At 39.6% G+C, this 20,220-nt stretch overlaps 2 protein-coding genes across 6 annotated transcripts in view; one reads left to right on the plus strand and one right to left on the minus strand.

Annotated features, from left to right (window-relative positions):
* Positions 1 to 11,415, minus strand: part of BRCA1 (BRCA1 DNA repair associated) — a 59,121-nt gene extending 47,706 nt beyond the window's left edge. Inside the window, exons 1-6 of one of the 5 annotated variants that reach the window (XM_042475764.1) lie at positions 11,305 to 11,415; positions 10,500 to 10,593; positions 4,524 to 4,577; positions 2,991 to 3,068; positions 2,083 to 2,171; positions 31 to 176 (exon numbers count right to left, since the gene is read on the minus strand). In XM_042475764.1, the coding sequence (XP_042331698.1) occupies positions 31 to 176; positions 2,083 to 2,171; positions 2,991 to 3,068; positions 4,524 to 4,577; positions 10,500 to 10,579 (447 nt within the window). In that variant the 5' untranslated portion in view covers positions 10,580 to 10,593; positions 11,305 to 11,415. Of the gene's footprint in view, positions 1 to 30; positions 177 to 2,082; positions 2,172 to 2,990; positions 3,069 to 4,523; positions 4,578 to 5,782; positions 6,129 to 10,499; positions 10,641 to 11,058; positions 11,242 to 11,304 lie in introns of those variants that run through there. The other 4 variants (XM_042475762.1, XM_042475763.1, XM_042475765.1 and 1 more) reach the window with 4 other exon arrangements.
* A 152-nt stretch (positions 11,416 to 11,567) lies between these two features.
* NBR1 (NBR1 autophagy cargo receptor) overlaps positions 11,568 to 20,220 on the plus strand; it is a 67,790-nt gene continuing 59,137 nt past the window's right edge. Inside the window, 4 exon segments of the mRNA XM_042473617.1 lie at positions 11,568 to 11,707; positions 16,047 to 16,157; positions 18,077 to 18,139; positions 19,679 to 19,697. Coding sequence (XP_042329551.1) covers positions 16,056 to 16,157; positions 18,077 to 18,139; positions 19,679 to 19,697 — 184 coding nt within the window. The 5' untranslated portion in view covers positions 11,568 to 11,707; positions 16,047 to 16,055.

Here is a 20,220-nt window from a genome sequence, read left to right on the forward strand (position 1 = left end):
ATAGGAAACAGAAGGAAAAAATGCTTTTACCAAGGTAAAATTCCCCTTTTTTTCTTCCTTCTCTCTTTTCAGCCTGTCCCTGTATCCTTTACAGTCAACAACTGGCTGTTCCTTCCATGGATCTGCAGTAGAAGTGGTTTCTGTGTCTCTCTTGGGGAAACACCGATCATCTGAAACTGAGAACAATAATATAGGGAAGCTGCAAATCTTCATCTCACCTTGCAGCATAGCAAGGTGGCAGTAGTAAAAAAAATCATAAATTATGCTGGCTTAAGTGGAACACATTTCCAAAAAGGATTTGACCTTGTAGATTTATATACCAAATTATACCCTACCAGAGAAATAGAACCAAAAGATTTGATTGTGGAGTTGGGGAACTTTAAGCAATCTCTGACAGTTGGGCATAACAAGAAGTGAAGTTTGATGTAACTGGGGGGTTATAAAGGTTGAACTAAAGAGAGAGCAGAAAGTACATGACAAACACTAAATTCCATGCATTTAACAATGAGCAAGGATATTGGCAAACGGCTTTAAATTCACCAAAACATGGGCTGCAACTATAAACTATAAACTGTAACCAGTAAAATATTTTGTTTTCAATTTTTCAAAGTATAAGTATCCATTTGCAAGTGTCATAAATAGGTTCTAAAATCTGAAATAAAAATTGAAACCTTCATATCCAAAACCACTCCTTGTACATGCAGAGACTATTCCCTCTCCTATCCCAATTTAATATATACTTTCTCAGAAGAATTCAGTGTGTGTAATTTTTGAAATAAAAGCATTGCTATCAATAGCAAACAGCCATCAGGTAAATTCATTAAGGCTGCAACTCTATATTAACTTACTTGGTAGTAGAATTCAAAGATATAGCTGTGTTAGTCTGTAGAATCAGTACATAGAGAGATTTTGTAGCACCTTTGAGACTAACTGAATTAAAGAAATTTCTTTCTTTCAGTTAGTCTCAAAGGTGCAACAAGATCTTACTTTGGAGTAATCATCATTGAACTTACTTCTGAGTAGACATATATAAAATTGAGCTGTAAGTACAGTACTTATAAAAGAGCTTGGATCCCAGTGACCCAGCATAGTATAGAAATTACTAAGGGAGTTTCACAAGACTGAAAATTTGAAATTTTGCAAATATACTAGCCAAGTCCAATTACTGTACTATAAATAACTGGGAAAGGATATTTAAAAAAGAGTCCCTCAAAACACTCAAATTTTATCCAAAAAGGATTATATAGAAGGTGAAATTTGCTGTACAAAATCCAGGGCAACAAAAGATCAGAAAATCTGAAAATATGCATTTTACACTGTATCAGAACCTAGGGCAAGAAGTTTAACATGGGCTATAATATTGATTTTATAACCATTCCCTTCTCCTTTTGTGTCATGTCTTTTTAGATTGTAAGCCTGAGGGCAGGGAACCATCTATTATCCCCTCTGTTGTAAACCGCTCGGATTCCCAGTGATTGGGCGGCATATAAATAAATCCTATTATTATTATTAAAAATGTAATCAAGGTTGAATATAAGACTGAAAGATGTCATGCAGGAGCCCCCTTATATATTTAAATTTATGGGAATAGGGCACTTCAGTGGAGTGCAAGCAACATATACTCAAATTTGCAAAATGTAAGTTTCATTTAGCGTACTATAAAACACCCAACTGCTGCTTCTATAACACTGTAGAACCTAAATGCTTACTCCCTCCTAGTTATCAAGAACTTGCCCAAATAGGAAGGTAAACAACCAGGCTCATGCTCCATTTTGTTTCCCTCTCTATTCACTTTTGTTTCTTGAACTGGATGTATGGGGCAGGCACTTCAGATATATATATATGCGTGCAAGGACATAATAGGCTGGTTTGCCCTTCCTTCCTTTCTTTCTTTGCCAGCCTTTTCTCAAATGGGCTCAAAACAGGATATGTAACTCTCTATCACAGCCTTGCTATCAAGCTCAGAATACAGAATGAAGAAATGTATTATACAAGGAAGAGGATAGAAATGTTCATGCATCCAGGTTGCTCTCCCCAACATTGCCAAGCTTTGATAGTTACTAGAAAAAACGTAATACCTACACTTGAGCCCTGTATCACGCTCAAAAGCATGTATGACTTCCAGCACCACTTTGATTACTTGCTTAAATCGGACATCTTCCCTTAGACTTCTGAAACAAACAAGCAAACGACAGATGTGTAGTCAAGAGGATAAAAAGTGTAATTTTCTCAACATTACCCTGATCCACTAAGCTCAGGGGGAGGCCTGTGGAAATGGAATAACGAAGACAATAATAAAACTTTCTAAGGAGTAGATTGCAGCCTTTTGTCTAATTAAAGAATTACTCACTTTAGAACAGCCCAAGAGACTGTAGACATCACACTCCCTATTTCATGCTCATTTAATCTAAGGGAATTTTAACATCAAAACACCAAGTGATGCTTTAAACAACAGTGTTCCTGCTAATTATTTGCAACACACCTGTTTTTTCAAAAAGGTAGTAATGCATCACACTAGCCTTCACCACCTATGTATCTCTGAGATGTATTTGTCCATAACTTGCAACCCCCTGGTGCGCTCCGCACCTCTGCAACCCCCTAGTGATGCCACTGCCTGGAAGATCAAAGTTTAAGAATTACCGGTCTAGTGCATATGGTAGGGGACATTTTGTAGGCAAAGGCTAAGCAACACAATGGTCTGAACACTCGTTCATGATCATACTGCACCAGCTTATCCTTTCCCTACTTGTACCAAAAACTGTCTCTTCCAATGTGCAAGACGATTCCTCATAAGCCTCCTCAAGGTAATAAGTTGATGTTGCTCCTCCCACATCCCACTCACATAGCCATGCTTTATTTCGGGCATTAGGATCATTAAGCATCTATGCAGAATTGGCTCAAGCTGACTACCAGCACCACTCTCCTTCTCAGATTGGGATACTCTCTGCGATACTCATTCCTGATTTTAAATCTGACCTTAAGAAATTTACCTTTTGGTGACCTTGGCATTGCAAAGTGGACACTGTGTTACACCTTTCTTCTGTCTAAGGAGTTTCAAAGTGCAGAACCTAGGAAAGAAGGTAAACAAGATGTCACTGAAATGTTGGCTTTTCTATGAAGAGGGTGCATGGTGAGAGGCTGGTGTCATAATGTTACACTTGTGCAAGTTAACTATGTGTCAAAACACACTGAAGAAATAATCCAGTTTGAGACTGCTTTACCTGCCCTTGCTCAATGCTAGGGAAATCTGGGAACTGTAGTTTTGTGGGACATTTAGCCGCCTCTGTGAAAGACCTCTGGTGCTGCAATGAACTATAATTCCCTGGATTCCTTAGCACTGTGCCAAGGCAGTTAAATCAGACTCAAACTGGATTATTTCTGTAGTCTGTTTTGGATTTATGTCAAGCTCCACCAACACTACTATCCTTTTTTGAATCTGAGCCAAAGAAAACAGTTACCCCAGTACAGTACAAATGTACTAAATAGTTTCAAAGCCATGAAGGATGTGCTCCTCCAGTATGTGTCTCAACTGGACCTCAAAGGAGACAACGGTGCATCAAAAATGTTGCACTTCCCACTGAGTCATTTGTTTTGCTTCTCTAGAATCCTTCCTACAATAGAAAAGATACTTTGACCTTGTGATTCTGTACTTCAGCCTTCAGGCTCACTAAATCATTTGTAGAGGGGAAGACTGTTGACATAAGAGATAAGAATGTCACAGCAAGAAAAGCAATCTGGCTTCATCAAGCTCTTAAACAGGCATGTTTGGTGAGTGAATTTTAATAGCGGGGACATATATTTTTCACAGATATTTTACTAGCAAATATACAGCATGATTCCAACAATTCCCAAACAATGTATTGCCTATGGGTACCAACTTTTAGAAAGTTATCAGATCTTTCTTATCATCCCCAAATATATGTCAAAAGGAGAAAATGAAGAGATGTATTTTTATTTCTAATTTTAGGTTGTTCTGGATAAACTTATTTCAAGAATTCGATAACCATCTCCCAACTTTACAACAGATATGAGAAAGATCATTTTCCTTATACCATGCAACTCTCTAGCACCAAAGCAACAAAGAGGGAGCGCCTTATAAGTACATAAATTGAGTGTCAATAGGTACCAACAGAGGATGACTTTCAATTTGCTATAAGTGGTCATCTACCCCATAAAAAGGACTATAAATCCATCACTGCAGCAGAAACAGTATCTGCCTTCTACTTTAGAAAATGTTATAAATACAGTATTAGAGAGTAGATCTTTACACATGGAGAAGCTTGTAATGATCAGTTGTTCAGATCTAGTTCATAATTTAAGTGGCTGTCTTACAACTTGTGGCTCACCTAATCTATCTACAATGTCTGTAGAACTGCAGTATCTCAGGCAGAAATCGTTTCAGTTCTGTGTAAGGTATTCTAACTGGAAATGCTGTGGATTAACACTGACTTCCCAAGGGGTATAGTTTACTTTTTCACTTGTGGTCACCTATCCAAGCCTGAGAATTTGAAGAGAAGGCTTACCTGCAAAAGATATGGGCACAGTTTGTTGAGACTGGCTCCTTCATCACCTCCAGGCTAGAAGAAATAAATAAAACCTTCAAGCTACTCAATTTCAAATAAGGTACTTCCAATCAAATGTTAGACGCCTATTCTAGAGTGGAAGTCATTATAGGCCTTGAAGCCTAAAATGTTTTTTTGTGGCTTAAGCATTTACTGTCAAAAACCCTACTGTATCAGATGTGTGAAAACGACACCCTCATTTGATATTTAATATATACAGTTTAACCAGTCTTTTAAAAAAATTAGAACTAGGTCTTGCATCGGGACAACAATTTTTATCTAAAATGGCAACTCAAAAGATAATGCAAGGCCAGTTAATAGAAGAATAAGTCCAGCACAGGTAGAATTGTTCTATTAATTATATTCAGTGCCGTAAGCATTTGTTTTTAAGATAGAAACTTGTAAACATTGTATTCGTAACAAGGACAACTGCTAGCCATCTTTCAGAGATAGCCTTGAATTAGCTAATGCCTTGTTCTCGTGGTAGATTTTGGAAATCACATCGACAACAAACCTTTCTCCCTAAACTGAGCTCTGAAAGCAGAAACTCATCTTAGAAGCTTCTACACCATCAGCAAAATACTCAACACATTTGATTCATCAAATTCACTGCTATATTTTATTTCAAAATATTTGCACTGAATTCTTCTTTTATTATTTCTCTCTGAGGCTTATTTGTTAGTCAATGTAACAGAAAGTTTTTGGCTTGGTATAAAAAAAGGGTGGATCAAAAATACAGTCCGTAGCTCAATTCAGGCACAGTCGAACTGTAGTTTAACCAGCAGAAACATGATTTTAGCATATGTGTTTTTCTCTCCCCTTGAACAAACAGGTGCCATTTCCTGATTTATGATAATCATCATTTGCAGTGACAGTTTACAGTAGCCTGACTTGATTATACCTGCTTCATATACGTCTTCTATTCCAACTATGGCCCCATACAGACAGGCCAAATTAAAGCTGCTTCAGGTCACTTTGGAGGTATGTTGTTTAAATGATGCATGTGTCCTAAGAGGCCAGAAGCCACGCCAAAGTCACGATCCAGTCATAAGGACTGGAGCGCAGCTTTGGCACAGCTTCCAGACTCTTAGGGCGCATGCATCATTTAAACAGGATACCTCCAAAGTGACCTGAAGCAGCTTTATTTTGGCAGTCTGTATGGGGCCTACGTTTGTAACCACAGTTTACCTGATTCTGGCAGCTTGGCAAAAAATGCTTACTCTGAAACAGAATGGAAGCAGAAGAGAGGAGGAGAATCCAAACCAGCAACATATTGACTTTGCAATGGTCAGCCAGTCTTTGATATGACATGAGGCATTATCTGTTTGTCTGTACAAAATGTTCTAGGCCCAGTGTTCTACAAGAAGCAGCTGTTTATTAGGTTTCTAAGATACACTGATTTCAGAAGAAGAATATGTCCTTTCAAATAAACATTACCTAAAAGGCTAAAAATAGACTGCTTATTATTACCTGTGAGCCCCTCCATTGCTTGAACTTCTATGTATAGTAGTCATAGATTTTCCACTATTAATTTGACTGCTCACAGAGAAGGTCCTAGCAGGAGTTCCCTGCCAAACCTGTTAGTGGACGAGTGTCATTTTGTGACAAAGTTGCCAAAAAGAAGGAAACGGACAAGACAACAGACTCAAAAGGTAGACATTGGAAAAATGATTTTTCGGAGGCAGAGCTAAGAGAAGGAGATAAAGCGCTGAAAAGGCAGTGGCCAAAAACAGGCTGGGCAGAACCTCGTAAAGAGCATAAAGAAAAAACAAGACAGTGCAGAATGAATTTTTTGGACCCCAACTATAGAGACAAAGAAGCAACATGTCAGGGTTGATTTATGTGTTATGAGGCAGGGTGCAAATCCAGAGATGGAACGCTTATTTGGGGGAATGTAACACATCAGATCTCTATGGCCATGACAGCTGGGGGATTCTGAGTTTCGTCCTTAAAATAAGCTTTCTCAATCTCTGAGTAAATCTCACATAGTGATTTAAACAAATCTGTCAACTGACATTTAGAAAAGTAGAGCATTTGCTTTGTCAAAAGGGTGTGGTAGAAAGAGTAATGTGATTCAATGTTGGAGACCTATGGTGTTATCCTATCTGGAATTCAAAAGGGCTTAAACCCAGAACACTATTCCGTCATGAAATGCTCTGGTTGGGTTTGAAGCAGTAAAACACTAATCTAGTATTGTAAGGACATCAGATAGAACTGGCAAATAAGTGTCAGATGACTTATGAATATTTAGTCTTCTAGCAAACAGGCCACATTTGTTCTTGCTATAATAGCAGCAATAGTTCAAAAAAGATTTATTAGACTAAGGCAACCAATACTCCTGAGCAAAAACAATGCGGGGGACAATGGGAGCTGCAGCCCAACGTGTGACTCTCAGTTTTGAGAAAAAAGTGGAATATAAACAAGCATAATAATAATTTGGAGGGCCAGACATTACTTATGAGGAGCACTCATGACCTGCATTACTCATAGATTAATGTTTACCTTATTCTTGGAACCTTTTAATATAGTCTGGAAATCCTAGATTCTAGTCTCCTCCTCCTGGCCAGCTATTTCACCTATCCTTTCAAACAACTGATACATATGCTAACCTGGAAGTAAACTCCATTAAACACATTGAATCTTACTTCTGAAACGTACACTGCACGTTTTATAAATGTGCTGGATAATACAGTCTATGTGCTAAGCAAGAAATGATGCAATTCACACTGTTAAATCAGTAAAATAAGTTTACATTCCATAAGAAAGGAAGTACACGTTGAGCATCCCTTTTCTGAAAATCTAAATTGCTCCAAAATGCAAAACCTTTTGAGCACCAAAATCACACAAGGAGAAAATTCCACTCAAAACACACAACAGAAAGTATATTGAGCATCCGCAAGGGAAAAAAGACCTTCCGCTGCTGCCCTGGGACCACTTCTCAGCCTGGTTGCACATCTCCTGTATTCCCCCACACTACAAATATTACTGTGTTTTCAGTCTGTTATTGGTTAAATCCAGTGTTTAACATTGTTGAAATGTAATGTACAGATATGACAGAAAATGTCATAAAGGCCTATACTGGGTATTTTGAGTTTCATTTCCAAGATATCTCATTATGTATATACAAATATTCCAAAATCTGAAAAATCCAAAATATTCTTGGTCCCAAGCATTTTGGATAAGGGATACTCAATCTGTACTGTATATATTTCCATTTCAACACCCCTTGGTTTCGACATTTCCAGAAGTTTTACATTTGTATATGTGACTGCCGTTATAAATTGAATAAAAATGGGAAGATATAGAAACTAATTTAAAAGCAAACAAGTCACCTTCTACTTATTCAGTGCCTTGGCATTTTAAAAGTTCTGCCTATAGGCTTAGCACATTGTTGGGAGAGTTAGCAAAAGAAGCTGACTTTCTTTACCCACAGAGGAAACAAGGTTTCAGCATAAAACAGAAAAGTAGTACAAACCTGTTTAATGCCTTTGATTTTGGTGCCACCAAGTGTTTGCTGCCATAACAAATATTTAGCAGCAACATACAAACCTTAAGGAGGTGCTGTCACAGAACAAGCAAGCAGTAGTCCACAATCCAAGCCAACAAAATCCAGGAACTATTGCTACAAACATCACTTGGGGCGTGTATGTTTTTAGCTGTATTTTACCACATTTTTTATATTCTACCTGATTAGACGTATGGTTATATTACAAACAGTACTACAAATGTAAACTATTCTTGTATCTAATTGACTGCTACAGTTCTCAATCAACAAGCCATGGCAATTCTCTGAAGCAACCACAAATCTATAGAAAGAATTCCCAGCATCCATGGTAACATTCCTTGAGTCTTCAGAGGAAGTCATGGCCATTCAAACAGATGTGTGGATGTATCCCAGAAAGATGCAGATCAGAGTCTATAATATAGCCTATAGAAATAGAGTCTGTATAAACTATAGAAAGGAGATAATTGTGTATAGTGTGTCAGGTTTGCATCAATAATCTGCTTCAGACTATCAAATCTTGTTTTAATAAAGCTAACAACTTTGCTTCCTATGCACCATTCATACAAACAGGGAAAAACACCACAAATAACCACGGATTTCCTTTTTATCCAAACCAGGAAATTCTGACTACTTAGAGATATGAAGGCTGTGTGTGTGTGTGTGTGTGTGTGTGTGTGAGAAAGATGCAGCGAAAAAACCTCCTCCTCCCTCTTTTCTTCCAGAAAAAAATCATTAAAATTGATTATGGGGTATGTTCTTTTAGAATGATGAACAAATGTTTTAAGACAAGATGTTCTTAGGTTTACTTTGTAAATGTAGTTCCCCTACACTATTTCCAAAAACTATGAGTCAGGTACACTTTTAGGTAAGATTATGTACATTATTTCACATCACTGCGATTTCTGATCTTGATTTCCTTTTCTCAATTCTTTTTATAGGAATGAATACAGTGGGTCCTTGTTATCCACTGGGGTTTGGTTCCGGGGAGGCCCTATGGATAACAAAATTTGTAGATACTCAAGTCCCATTAAATATAGCAGCACAGCAAAATGGTGTCCCTTATACAAAATGGAAAATCAAGGTTTGCTGTTTAGAATTTTTTTGAACATTTTCAATCCGTGGATTTAAAAAATCCATGGATAAAGAGAGCAGACTGTATGTTTATGTCTGCTTGACATTACGGAGGACTAGAGGAAATTATTTTTTCCTTATTAATATTGATGGTTTCTTCTGCTTCAATTTTTAGGTATTTTTCACTCCTGTTCCTTATAAACTGAGAGCCTCTAGAGATCGGCGTTAAACGCTGGCATGGGGGCATGGCATACATATGTGTGCCAGCCGGCCCCCTGCCACACAGCAGAGGGTGTCACACTGCACCAAAGGACTGCCGAAAAGCAGCCACCGCCACAGCTAGGGCACCCTTTCCATGGCACAAAAAGCAACCACTTTTTGTGGCTTCTTTTTGCACCTCGTAAAAGCCAGATTGGAGCTGCAGCGTGTAGTTGCCGCAATCTCGCAAGGAAAGGAGAGGCTGCAAGAGGCTGTTGAGCCCCTGAGAAACCCAAAAATGTGTCTTTGGGGCCATTTTAACAAAAAAATATGAATTTTACAACGGTAAATTCAGTTTGTAATTATCTTTCTACATAAACTATACTTTTTAATAAATCTAGAACATTATTTTATGCCAAGCCAAGGAATACACAGTGTATTTTATGTCCCTATAATAACAAAGTGACTGTACTGTATATTATAAAGAATAATATTTGCATTTCCAAACATTTCACGTTTTTCAATTTAAAAATGGGGGAAAGTGTGTACTTGTCCCCTTTAGCTTGCTTTTAAAATTATAAGAAATGTTGTACCTCTATGGATACTGGCTTCCAAAGAAAACAGGATACAAAGGCATGGGCTAAAGCTGGTTCTGAATCCTATCTTGTTTGGAAATTATTAATCATACTTTGTTGTTTGGATGACAGGAAAGAGGTTGCATATCAGTGGATGAAGGCTAGGATTATCCCAGTTAACATAGGGCCTGAACAGACAGGCCAAAATAAAGCTGCTTCAGGTCACTTTGGAGGTATGCTGTTTAAATGATGCATGCGTCTTAAGAGGCCGGAAACTGCGCCAAAGCCATGCACCAGTCTTAAGGACTGGAGTGCCGCTTGGGTGCAGCTTCTGGCCTTTTAAGATGTGTGTATCATTTAGGCCTTTTAAGATGTGTGTATCATTTAAACAGCATACCTCCAAAGTGGCTCAAAGCAGCTTTACTTTGGCCTGTCTGTTTGGGCCCATAGCTAGAATTTCATTGAGGAAATGTGCCTGATGTGCTTGAAATGAGAAAATTGCTATTTCACTTCTAATTAATGCCAAGCTCAGGGCAGCGTTTTAGACTTGTGTGTGTTTCTCATTGGAAGTCGACTTGTTTTCCATACCAAATGGGGCACTCCAGGTTCTTCTGCAAAGCCAGCAGCATCCCATGGACTTCAGCGATGGTTGGAACAGAGGAATCCATAGCTTCTCAGGTACCTTCAAAAGGAAAAGGCTTAACATCAGTTTAGTCTGGTATTCTGGATCTGAAAGACAAGGAAGAACATCGTAGCAACAATAATGGATATGAAGGTGCCCCACTGAACTAGAGTTCCCAGAATTCCATAGCATGGAGCCATGGCAGTTCAAACAATGTCAAACTGGATTATTTCGGATGCAGCTTTAAAATGGAGTCAAAGGCTGCATCTACACTGAGGTTTGGCACCGCTTTAAGTGTCTTGGCTCAAGGCTATGGAATTCTGGGAGTTGGACAACAAACTCCAACTCCCAGAATTCCATAGCCTTGAGCCAGAAAAGAGTTAAAGCGGTACTAAACCGGGTTATTTCCCCAGTGTGGATGCAACCAAAGTGCATTATCTCCACAGAGAGGCTCCACTACTTCCATCCCCTCAGACTTCACTCCTAAGAAGCCACTTTGAACGCTCCCTCAAATAGCAGTAATACCTCCAGCGCTTTCCCTCTTTAGGAAATCCAATCAAACTTCTCTACGCCTTGGCCTTATTCGTCGCTCCTTTTTCCCTTTTCGCGCCTTTTGGGCCAGTTTCCGAGGCAACCGCTCGCCAACCAATCCCCTCTCGAGTTCCTCACACAGTCGCAGTGACGTCACTAACAAATCGAGCCCTCCGATTGGTAGGAACGAGAATGACGTCGCTGTTGCTTCAGGGGCGGGTCCGTTCTGTGGAGTTTTACCTTTTACGCGGCTGACGTTTCAAACCCGCCCACTTTGGGTCCCTATTGGCCGAAGAGCATCTTGGGAGATGTAGTATTTTTCCAGGAAACTCCTTCACGAAGCCTTTTCTATCTCTCTTGTTATTGTTGTCCTTCCCTCCTCCTCTTCTAACCCCGCCTCTTTCCGTGCGTCACAACCAATGGGAGGCAGCGGTGCGGTGATTGGCAGGCGAAGCGGGCCAATGGCGTGCGAGGAAGGGCTGTTGCGAGGGGAAGCGAGGGAAGTCTGCCAGGATGGCGCGTCACAGCGCCTGAGGGGGGCCACCGAAGCGGACGCAAAGCTCCGTCCCAGACGGACCTGGGCCTTGCTCCGCTGCGGGTGAAGGTGAGCGCCGCCTGGGTAGGCCTCAGACCCTCAGAGAAGGTGGGAAGGAGGAGGGCGGCTGGGCAGAGTTAGCCCCTCACACCCCGAAGCCTTGTTTTTCCTCTTGTGCTTCCTCCCTCCCTCCCTCCCCTCTCTTTCCTTTTGTTGCATATTATTATTATTATTATTACTGTTATTATTTATTGCACACATATATTTAACTTATTTATATGTTTAACATGAGTGTGTTTATGTTAAATAAGGAACCCTCTGGAGAGGAAACCCAACAGAGAGAAAAATCATGTGTGTGTGTGTATTATAAACGTGTTTGTGTTGTATAACACACACATTTGTTTAACTTATATGTGTGTGTTGAATAAGGAACCCTCTGGAGAACAAACCCAACAGAAAGGAAAACATACATACATATATGTGTATGTGTTATAAATGTTTGTGTTGTTTAACACATACATATATTTAACTTACATGTGTCTGTAATATATGTATAAGGAATCCACTGGAGACAACACCCAACAGAAAGGAAAATCGTGTGTGTGTGTGTTGTTTAACACACATAAATTTAATTTGTATATGTATTTAACCTAAGCGTGTGTGTGTTAAATAAGAAACCCTCTGGAGAGGGAACCCAACAGAAATAAAAACCATATAAGTGTGTGTGATATATGTGTATGTTGTTTAACATACATATATTTGACCCGTGTGTGTGTGTTAAGGAACCTTGTGCAGAGAAAACCCCACATAAATAAACACACACAGATAAGGAATATAGATACTGTATATGTAAGAGTTCCCAGAATTCCTTAGCATGGAGCCATTGCAGTTAAAGTGGGGAAAGAAAAACGTGTGTGTGTCAGGTTTTCTCTCCAGAGGATTCCTCATTTACCACACAAACATATATATGTCATATGTGTGTGTGTTTTATATGTATTAAATGTGCATTAAATATGGTCCTTATGTGTTAAATGCACATATATATGTATGCACACATATATATAACACACACACACATGTACAGTATATATATATTTGCATCAGACACTTTTACTCTTAGAGCCAACATGGTGTAGTGGTTTGAGTTTTGGATTATGACTCTGGAAACCTGGGTGCAAATCTCTGCTCAGCCATGAAAACCCACTGGGAAGGACTTGGCTATATATATATATTGTGTGACCTGGAAAGGCAGGAGTGATTTGCATGTGTATTGTTGGTTGTTAATGGCAGGCCTCAAGGTGTGAGGGTCTGCACAAGAGGGTTAGTGTCTGCTCACACCCTGAGGACTGCTGTTAGCAACAAACAATATACATGCAAATCACTCCTGCCTTTCCAGGTCACACAATATATATAAATAGCCAAGTCCTTTCCAGGCAAACGTTCTCTGAAACGAAACGTCAGGAAGAAACTCTTCTAGAACATGGCCACATAGCCTGAAAAACCCACAAAAAACTATGGATGACGGCCATGAAAGCCTTTGACTTCCCACTGGGTGACCTTCAGCAAGTCATGCTCTCTCAGCCTCAAGGAAAGGTCATGGCGCACTCCCTCTGAAGAAACATGCCAAGAAGACCCCAGATAGATTCCCCTTATGGTCACCATAAGTTGGAACCGACATAAGAAGGCACACAACAACAACAACAAACTTTTACTCTGCATACATTTGCAGCACACCTAGTGTGCCTTTGCTAGGTGCTTTGAATGTTTTGTTGTTGTCTACAACTTATGGCGATCCTAAGGCAAACGCTTGAAAGCATGCAATAACAAGGTAAACTTACCATGGGTTTTCTTGGCATGTTTCTTTAGAGGAGCCTTGCCATCCTCTGAGGCTGAGAGAGTATGACTTTCCCAAGGTCACCCAATGGGTTTCCATGGCCGAGCCAGGATTCGAACCCTGGTCTCCCAAAGTGGTGGTAGTCCAACACTCAAACCACTGTGCAAAAGCCTAAAGTGAAGTAGCTTAGGAGGGGTAGTTGATACTCCACAGAGGATAGGATCAAAATTCAAAATGGCCTTAATAGATTCAGTGATTCTAGTATGAGAAAACAGCCCGGATCTCCAGTCCGGTTGAGGATGTTAAGTAGGCTGATCCTGAGCAGTTTTAGTCTTTGATTCTGAAGGCATGAAGTGTTGCTAGGGTCACAGTGGGTGAGTTAATATTTTGGGACTGGTTTTGAGTGCAATAACGCTGGAGAACTATTTCGCCAACAACGCTGCAAGTAGGTCAGGCAGATGGTGAATTTCTGGTATGCAGGGACCAAAATGCAATTTCCTGTGCCCGGGATTTGCAAGATGGTGCCTGATCGAAATGTTTGTGGGGGTAGCATGCAATTAGAATTATGTTTTAATTGGATCAGTGTGAGATTTCCTCGACATTGGCAAGTTTTCAAAGGTCTCAGAACCTTCCACCCCAGTTACAAGGTGAAGTGTCTCAAAATGGTCTTCAGTCAGCGGGTCATGACCTGAAATTGAGCTACATTTAAGTGTAAGGAAACTGGAAATAGTTAAAAGGGAAGATACAGAGGCATCTGAAGCCCATTGAAGTCAGATGTAACAAAATGTTTTAAAACCTGGGTCGCAAATTGGAGTAAAAGAGGATTAGAAAACCTTTAAAACCTCTGGCATACCCTGTTTATATCTTACCAGGTATGCTTTATTTGCTAGAAGGCATAATTCAGTAGTACTCAAAATTTTACTCTTGGGGCCCCCTTTGCATCCATGTGCAGATGCTGCACCCCCTAAATTCAGTGTAGTATATGCATAATAATAATAATAATTATTATTATTATTATTATTATTTAGTGTGCGTATTTTCATTCACACATTCATATATATTCAGATAAGGAATTAATATCATTCAGATTAGAACAGTTTTATTTACAGTAAATAAATTCAATGTTTAGCTCAACAGATGTGTACATTTAATACATAAAAAAGTTTGGGAAGAGGAGGAGGGATGAGGACTGCCAAGGTTTAAAACACACTGCAGAAATAATCCAGTTTGAGACCGCTTTAACTGTTCTGGCTCAATGCTAGGGAATTCTGAAGACTGTAGTTTTGTGAGACATCTAGCTGTCTCTGTGCCACAATAAACTACAGTTCCCAGGATTCCCTAGCACTGAGCCAGAGCAGGTAAGTGGTCTCAAACTGGATTGTTTCTACAGTGTGTTTTGAACCTTGGAGGTCCTGATCCCTCCTCCTCTTCCCAAACCTTTTTATGGGTAAAATTTACACAGCTGTTGAGTTAAACATTGAATATTGAATTTACTTAAATAAATTCCTTATAAAATATGTATATACATGAATATGCAAATGAAAATATGCACACTAAATGAACAAAATATTCAAGCCCGCTCCCCAAGGGCTCCCAGCCCACCATTTGAGAACCACCGGCATAACTCAAATGACCTGAGAATCCTTAGCCTGGAAACATGCTGTTGTTTGCTGTTTATTAAGAGTGTGGCATAGTCTTCTCTCCAAGATAAACACTTGGGATTATGTGAAGGAGGAAGAGGTGCTAGTGGGTGGGGTTTGGGTAAGTATGTGTCCTAGTTCATTTTATGACGTTCGGGTGAATTAGAATCAGGTGACTGGAAGCACGGATTCGCCATGCATTTGCCCAACTAGAGGTCATCTGGGAGTGGCATGCAGGAAAGAAAGTTAGCCAGATGATTGGAGATAGCTAAATCTTGGGCTGTTTAAAAATAGGTTGATGTAAAATCAGCTTTATTGCTTGCTGAAACAAAGCAGTGGGGGAGGGTTAAAATATTTAGATATTGCTTTTCAAAATTTAATTATAATTCAGCTAACTCAGGATCTTGCTTTCAGTGTCAAAGTTCATTCTTGGGACTTTCATGTAATAATAAAGACAAAAGAACATGTAAGCAGGTGCTCACTCTTTCCCCCTCATCTTTACTGTGAGGCCAGGGGAGGAAAATTCCCAGAGCAGTCAAAGAAGCATTCAGGCAGAGATGGGTCCCATCAGCTTTTCTCTAACAGTGAGCTTACTTGGTCTGGGGAAAAATGCCAGTACAGTGGTACCTCGGGATACGAAATACCCAGGTTACGAAATTTTCGGGATACGAAAAAATCCCATAGGAAAACATTGTTCCGGGTTACGAATGTTTTTTCGGGTTACGAAAAAACTTTTGGTGCTTTTTTCGGCTTTTTCGCACGGAATCGCGGCTTTTCCCCATTAGCGCCTATGGCAATTCGGCTTACGAAGGCTTTTCGGGTTACGAACGGTGCCACGGAACGAATTAATTTCGTAACCCGAGGCACCACTGTACTAATTTTTAGCGTTTCTGTTTTCCTTGTCTTGAAGGAGAATTCACTTTAAAGCACCAGATAATTTTTTAAATGTGGCATTTTCAACTTCTTTCCATAGTCCTGCAAAATGGATCCCCCGGTCAAGCTCAATGTGACCTTCCAAGGTGACACCCAGAGCTTCCTTGTGTCGGATTCAGCCAATACCACATGGGCTGATGTGGAAGCCATGGTGAGTTGATTGTTGCTGGGTGAACTTCACTGTTCAGTAATGAAAAAATGGAGACGAAGTGGAACTTTTGGAATTGGTAATAGAGAGAAACATATATGATATGAAAGCTGATGACCACACTTAGATATTTTTGATTCACTGTGGTGTGTGTGCTGCCTCTTCTGGCAAGTGTGGTAAGGCCTAACTTTCTTTCCAGTTCTAGATCTGGCAGATGTGGGTGTATAGTGTTCTTTGCCATGATTCCCCACTCCACCTCGACATTAACAATGCCAAGCCCTGTTTTCTGTATTGCTGAAATGTCTTGAGTGCCTCATCAAGCCTTTGCCACCCTTTTAAACAATAAATTAGGAGCAATTATTGCCTTTTACTTCATGCAGAGGCTGAGTGCAAGGTTAATGACAGAAGAACAGTGTCCTGGAGATTACAGTATTTGTGATGGCTGAGAAAGCCAGCCAGAAATGGTGGGACTGTGAAGCTGAAATTTAGAAAAGTATGTCATTATGGTTCCAATCGTTGGGTGTTCTGTCTGAATGCACTAAGCCTCATAGAATTAACACATGAAGAATGTGTTAAGGATTTGTGTAGGAAGCTCACCACCACCCATCTTCATAGCAGGAGGCAGATTAGGATTGAGCTACAGTCTCTGAAGACACAAGATGAGTCATTCTGTCCACTTGCAGGGAGGGACCCTAGATACAGGTTCTTGGATATGCTTCAACTTGGTCACCATCAAATACTAAAAGTAACAGGAAATACAAAAATCCTGGTGGTTTTAATAATGCTGCTGAAATCAAGTCTTTGCTATATCCAGTTAGGTAATTTGCCTTCAAAGCAAATTGCATTGATTTTCTGTGTTTTTGCTGAAGGATGATTGGCTGGACTTTATCATAAGTTTGCTTTGTCCTTTGTACTCAGGTGTTTACCTTGCCTGTGCTCTCACAGGATTTCATTATCCTGGTGGCTGGCCTGATTGATACATAACACATTTTGTGAGGAGTGCCTAGCAAATTGTTTTTGGAGTCCTAGTTGCAGAGCTCGGATCTTCTGAACTTGCGTACTGAATCCAAAATTTCACACACAAAAAAGCTGGTCTGATTTGTGGAGGCATATTGCTAGTGCTGGTGGCTGCTTGAAGTTGTGAGACCAAGGCCTGATGATCTCTCAGACTGGGGTGGGATAGAATGGTTTTTTAACACCAGTACAGTACTCTGCTTATTCTGTTGATCTTCCTTATGTCCAACAGCCACAAAATAAACTATGCAAAAATGAAGATAGTTATGGGCTGTAAAGTTCCATAATCCTGGCACAGAGTTCTTGATTTTTAATAACATAGAATACTGTGTACAGGTAGGAGCACAGGGATGTACTATATGATCATTACAGCAACATTATTGTATGTCTAGATGTGGAAAAGTGAAGATACACCACAGGAAGAATGGATTATTAAGATCTTTGAAATGGCTGAGATGAATAAGCTAGCAACATTGATTAAGAAATCTTGTGACAATGTTTTAAAAGTTTGGGAATTATTTTTTGTCTAAAGAAAAAAGGGGAGTTCATTCAGCTTTATATTCTTGGAATCAGAGGGTGAGAAGTCAACTAAGTGTTTGTGATATTTTTTGTGGGAGGTTGATATTTGGTTTGGTTTGTGGGTGGGTTAGGTTAGGTGGGGGACTAGGATGCTTTTGTGTGTGTGTGTGTGTGTGTAGTTTAGTATAATATGCTATATTCTTACATTGTATTGTGTTTAAATGGTTTATAAATTAATAAAATCTAATATTTAAAAAAGGAGCACAGGGAGGTAAAATCCTTCTATCTCCCTGCAGTCTTATGTGGCATGCCCCATACGTCCTGCTTCTTTCTCTGGCTATAATGGAAAGCGTGACAGCCTATTTTACAGCATGTCAATTCTCTTGCAGGTAAAAGTCTCATTTGAACTGAACGATATCCAGATTAAATACCTAGATGAAGATCATGATGAGGTACTTCCATGGTTCCTATTAAGAATTTGTCTTCATTCTGTCTTCATAATGGAAACTTTGGGGGAACTGTTTAGTTGCACTTCTGGAAGGCAAGCAGCTTTTCAGAGCATCACAGGTTCCAATTCTCAGTCAACATTTGGCTTGCATTGGATAATATTTGCTTTGGGGGGGGCTGCTCCTGGTTATTATCTCAAAATATTTAAGAATAGATGGTTACTTGTTTCAGCTAATTAGCATTTTTGGTTACCTTGAATTAAACACAGGCCACAGTCTGAAACTGGGCCTTAATTTAGATTTTAAGGAGAGAGACCAAGGCAATGACATTGTCCCTATACATCAGCTATTTCCTTTCTGCGACTGTGATAGCCTGATACTTTCCCAGGATGCAACAAGTGAGGCCTTTTGTCTGCGTTCCTGTGTGTAAAAGCTGTGCTTTTAGATCACACTGGACTTGCTTCAGCTATTTCTGTGTCTAGCTGTAACATGCTATCTTATGTCTGCAAATTGCAGAGAGGAAAATACATGGATACTAGATTGTGTTACTTTTTTAATATGTTGAAGTGCTGTATAAAGCTATAGTTCTGTTGTTGTTTTTAAAATTACCATTTGTCTGTCACCTTCAGGCTACCAAAATGAAAGGCATAATCTGTAAATAGTTGATCAAAGTCAAGGTGGGAGAAAGGAGATGTTTCAACAAGGATGGGGGCCATCACACACACACACACACACACACACACACACACACACACACACCAGTGTTCTTGGATTGCAGTTCTTTTCAGGCCTAATACAGCAGAGCCATGAGACCTGAAGTGCAGTAACACTTTAACAGCCAAAAAATCCCTAGCCCTCCTATGAAACAAGAGTGGGAAACATGTGACCTTCCAGATGTTATTGGCTCCCATCATCCCTGACCATTAACTGTATTGTATGGGGCTAATGGGAGCTTAATGCATAACAATATTAAGAAAGGTACACGCTTCCCACCATCATCTAAAACAAGGCTGTGTAAAGTTGGGGGCTGTCATTACTGAGAATTTAGAATGAGAAAATCTTGTTGGCTTAAGAGGAGCTGGTTTTCCTGCATTGCTGGTCAGTTTCGTTGCTACTGATGGTGAACATTTTAACAGAAGCCTACAAAAATACCACTTGGGAAGAGCAAGAGCTCATGGATTTGTATAATGAAAAGGAAATTGGAACTGTTTCAGTGAGAGATTCTGGATTAAGTTTGACCAACATGCATTTTTCTGAGTGGTTTTGGTGCAGTCTTCTGAAATGTAATAGACAAGTTGAAGTTGTTAGGCTGGGCAGTGCTTTGATGTATAAGCCTATATTGGGGGAAGGGCATAGGGAGAGTAAGGGGGGGGGGGGGGATTATTAAAGAAGTCACTAATGATGGAGCAACAGGAATAAATAGGAGTGCTGACAGAAGCCAGATAACACCTCATAATTTTTGGAGGAAAATCTCTCTTTACTTTTATGGTAATGAATTTGCCAGCAGCTGAGTCTATATCATTCATTATTTGTTTCTTTTCGTAGGTGTCTGTCAATACTGCAGGTAAGTTGCCTTTGGCTTGCTCATTATAGCTGTTGACAAGTCTTAGCTGCTGTGAATATAAAACTTTAGGTACTCCTGTAGGAGAGATGCAGAGGCAGATGTGTTGCTTGCTCTTGCAGTATACACTTCTTTATGCACAGTATAACATACCTCACTTTCTCCAAATAAAGCTTATATTTAGTGACGTTATATGGTTATCTCAGCATCTGTCACTTTTCTAGCTAGGATCAGTGCAGGTAGCCTGTTTCCTGACTTCCATGTACAATACAATGTTAGAGACCTGTGATCAAAGATTTGGGCTGTTAATTTAATATTTGACATAAGAACATTTATTTATAATGCTCTTTCCACCAAAGTGTGGTACATCAGAACATATACAATAAATAGTAAACAATAAAACACCACACCATAAAATACTAAATTTATATAGTAATATGCTAAAACCAAAAAAATCCTACTCCCTCCCTTGTTTCCTTGAGTATTTTTCACTCCTCACGGAAAATGTTCACATTCATTACGAGTA

The sequence above is a fragment of the Sceloporus undulatus genome, chromosome 6 (assembly GCF_019175285.1).
Source record: "Sceloporus undulatus isolate JIND9_A2432 ecotype Alabama chromosome 6, SceUnd_v1.1, whole genome shotgun sequence".
NCBI lineage: Eukaryota > Metazoa > Chordata > Lepidosauria > Squamata > Phrynosomatidae > Sceloporus > Sceloporus undulatus.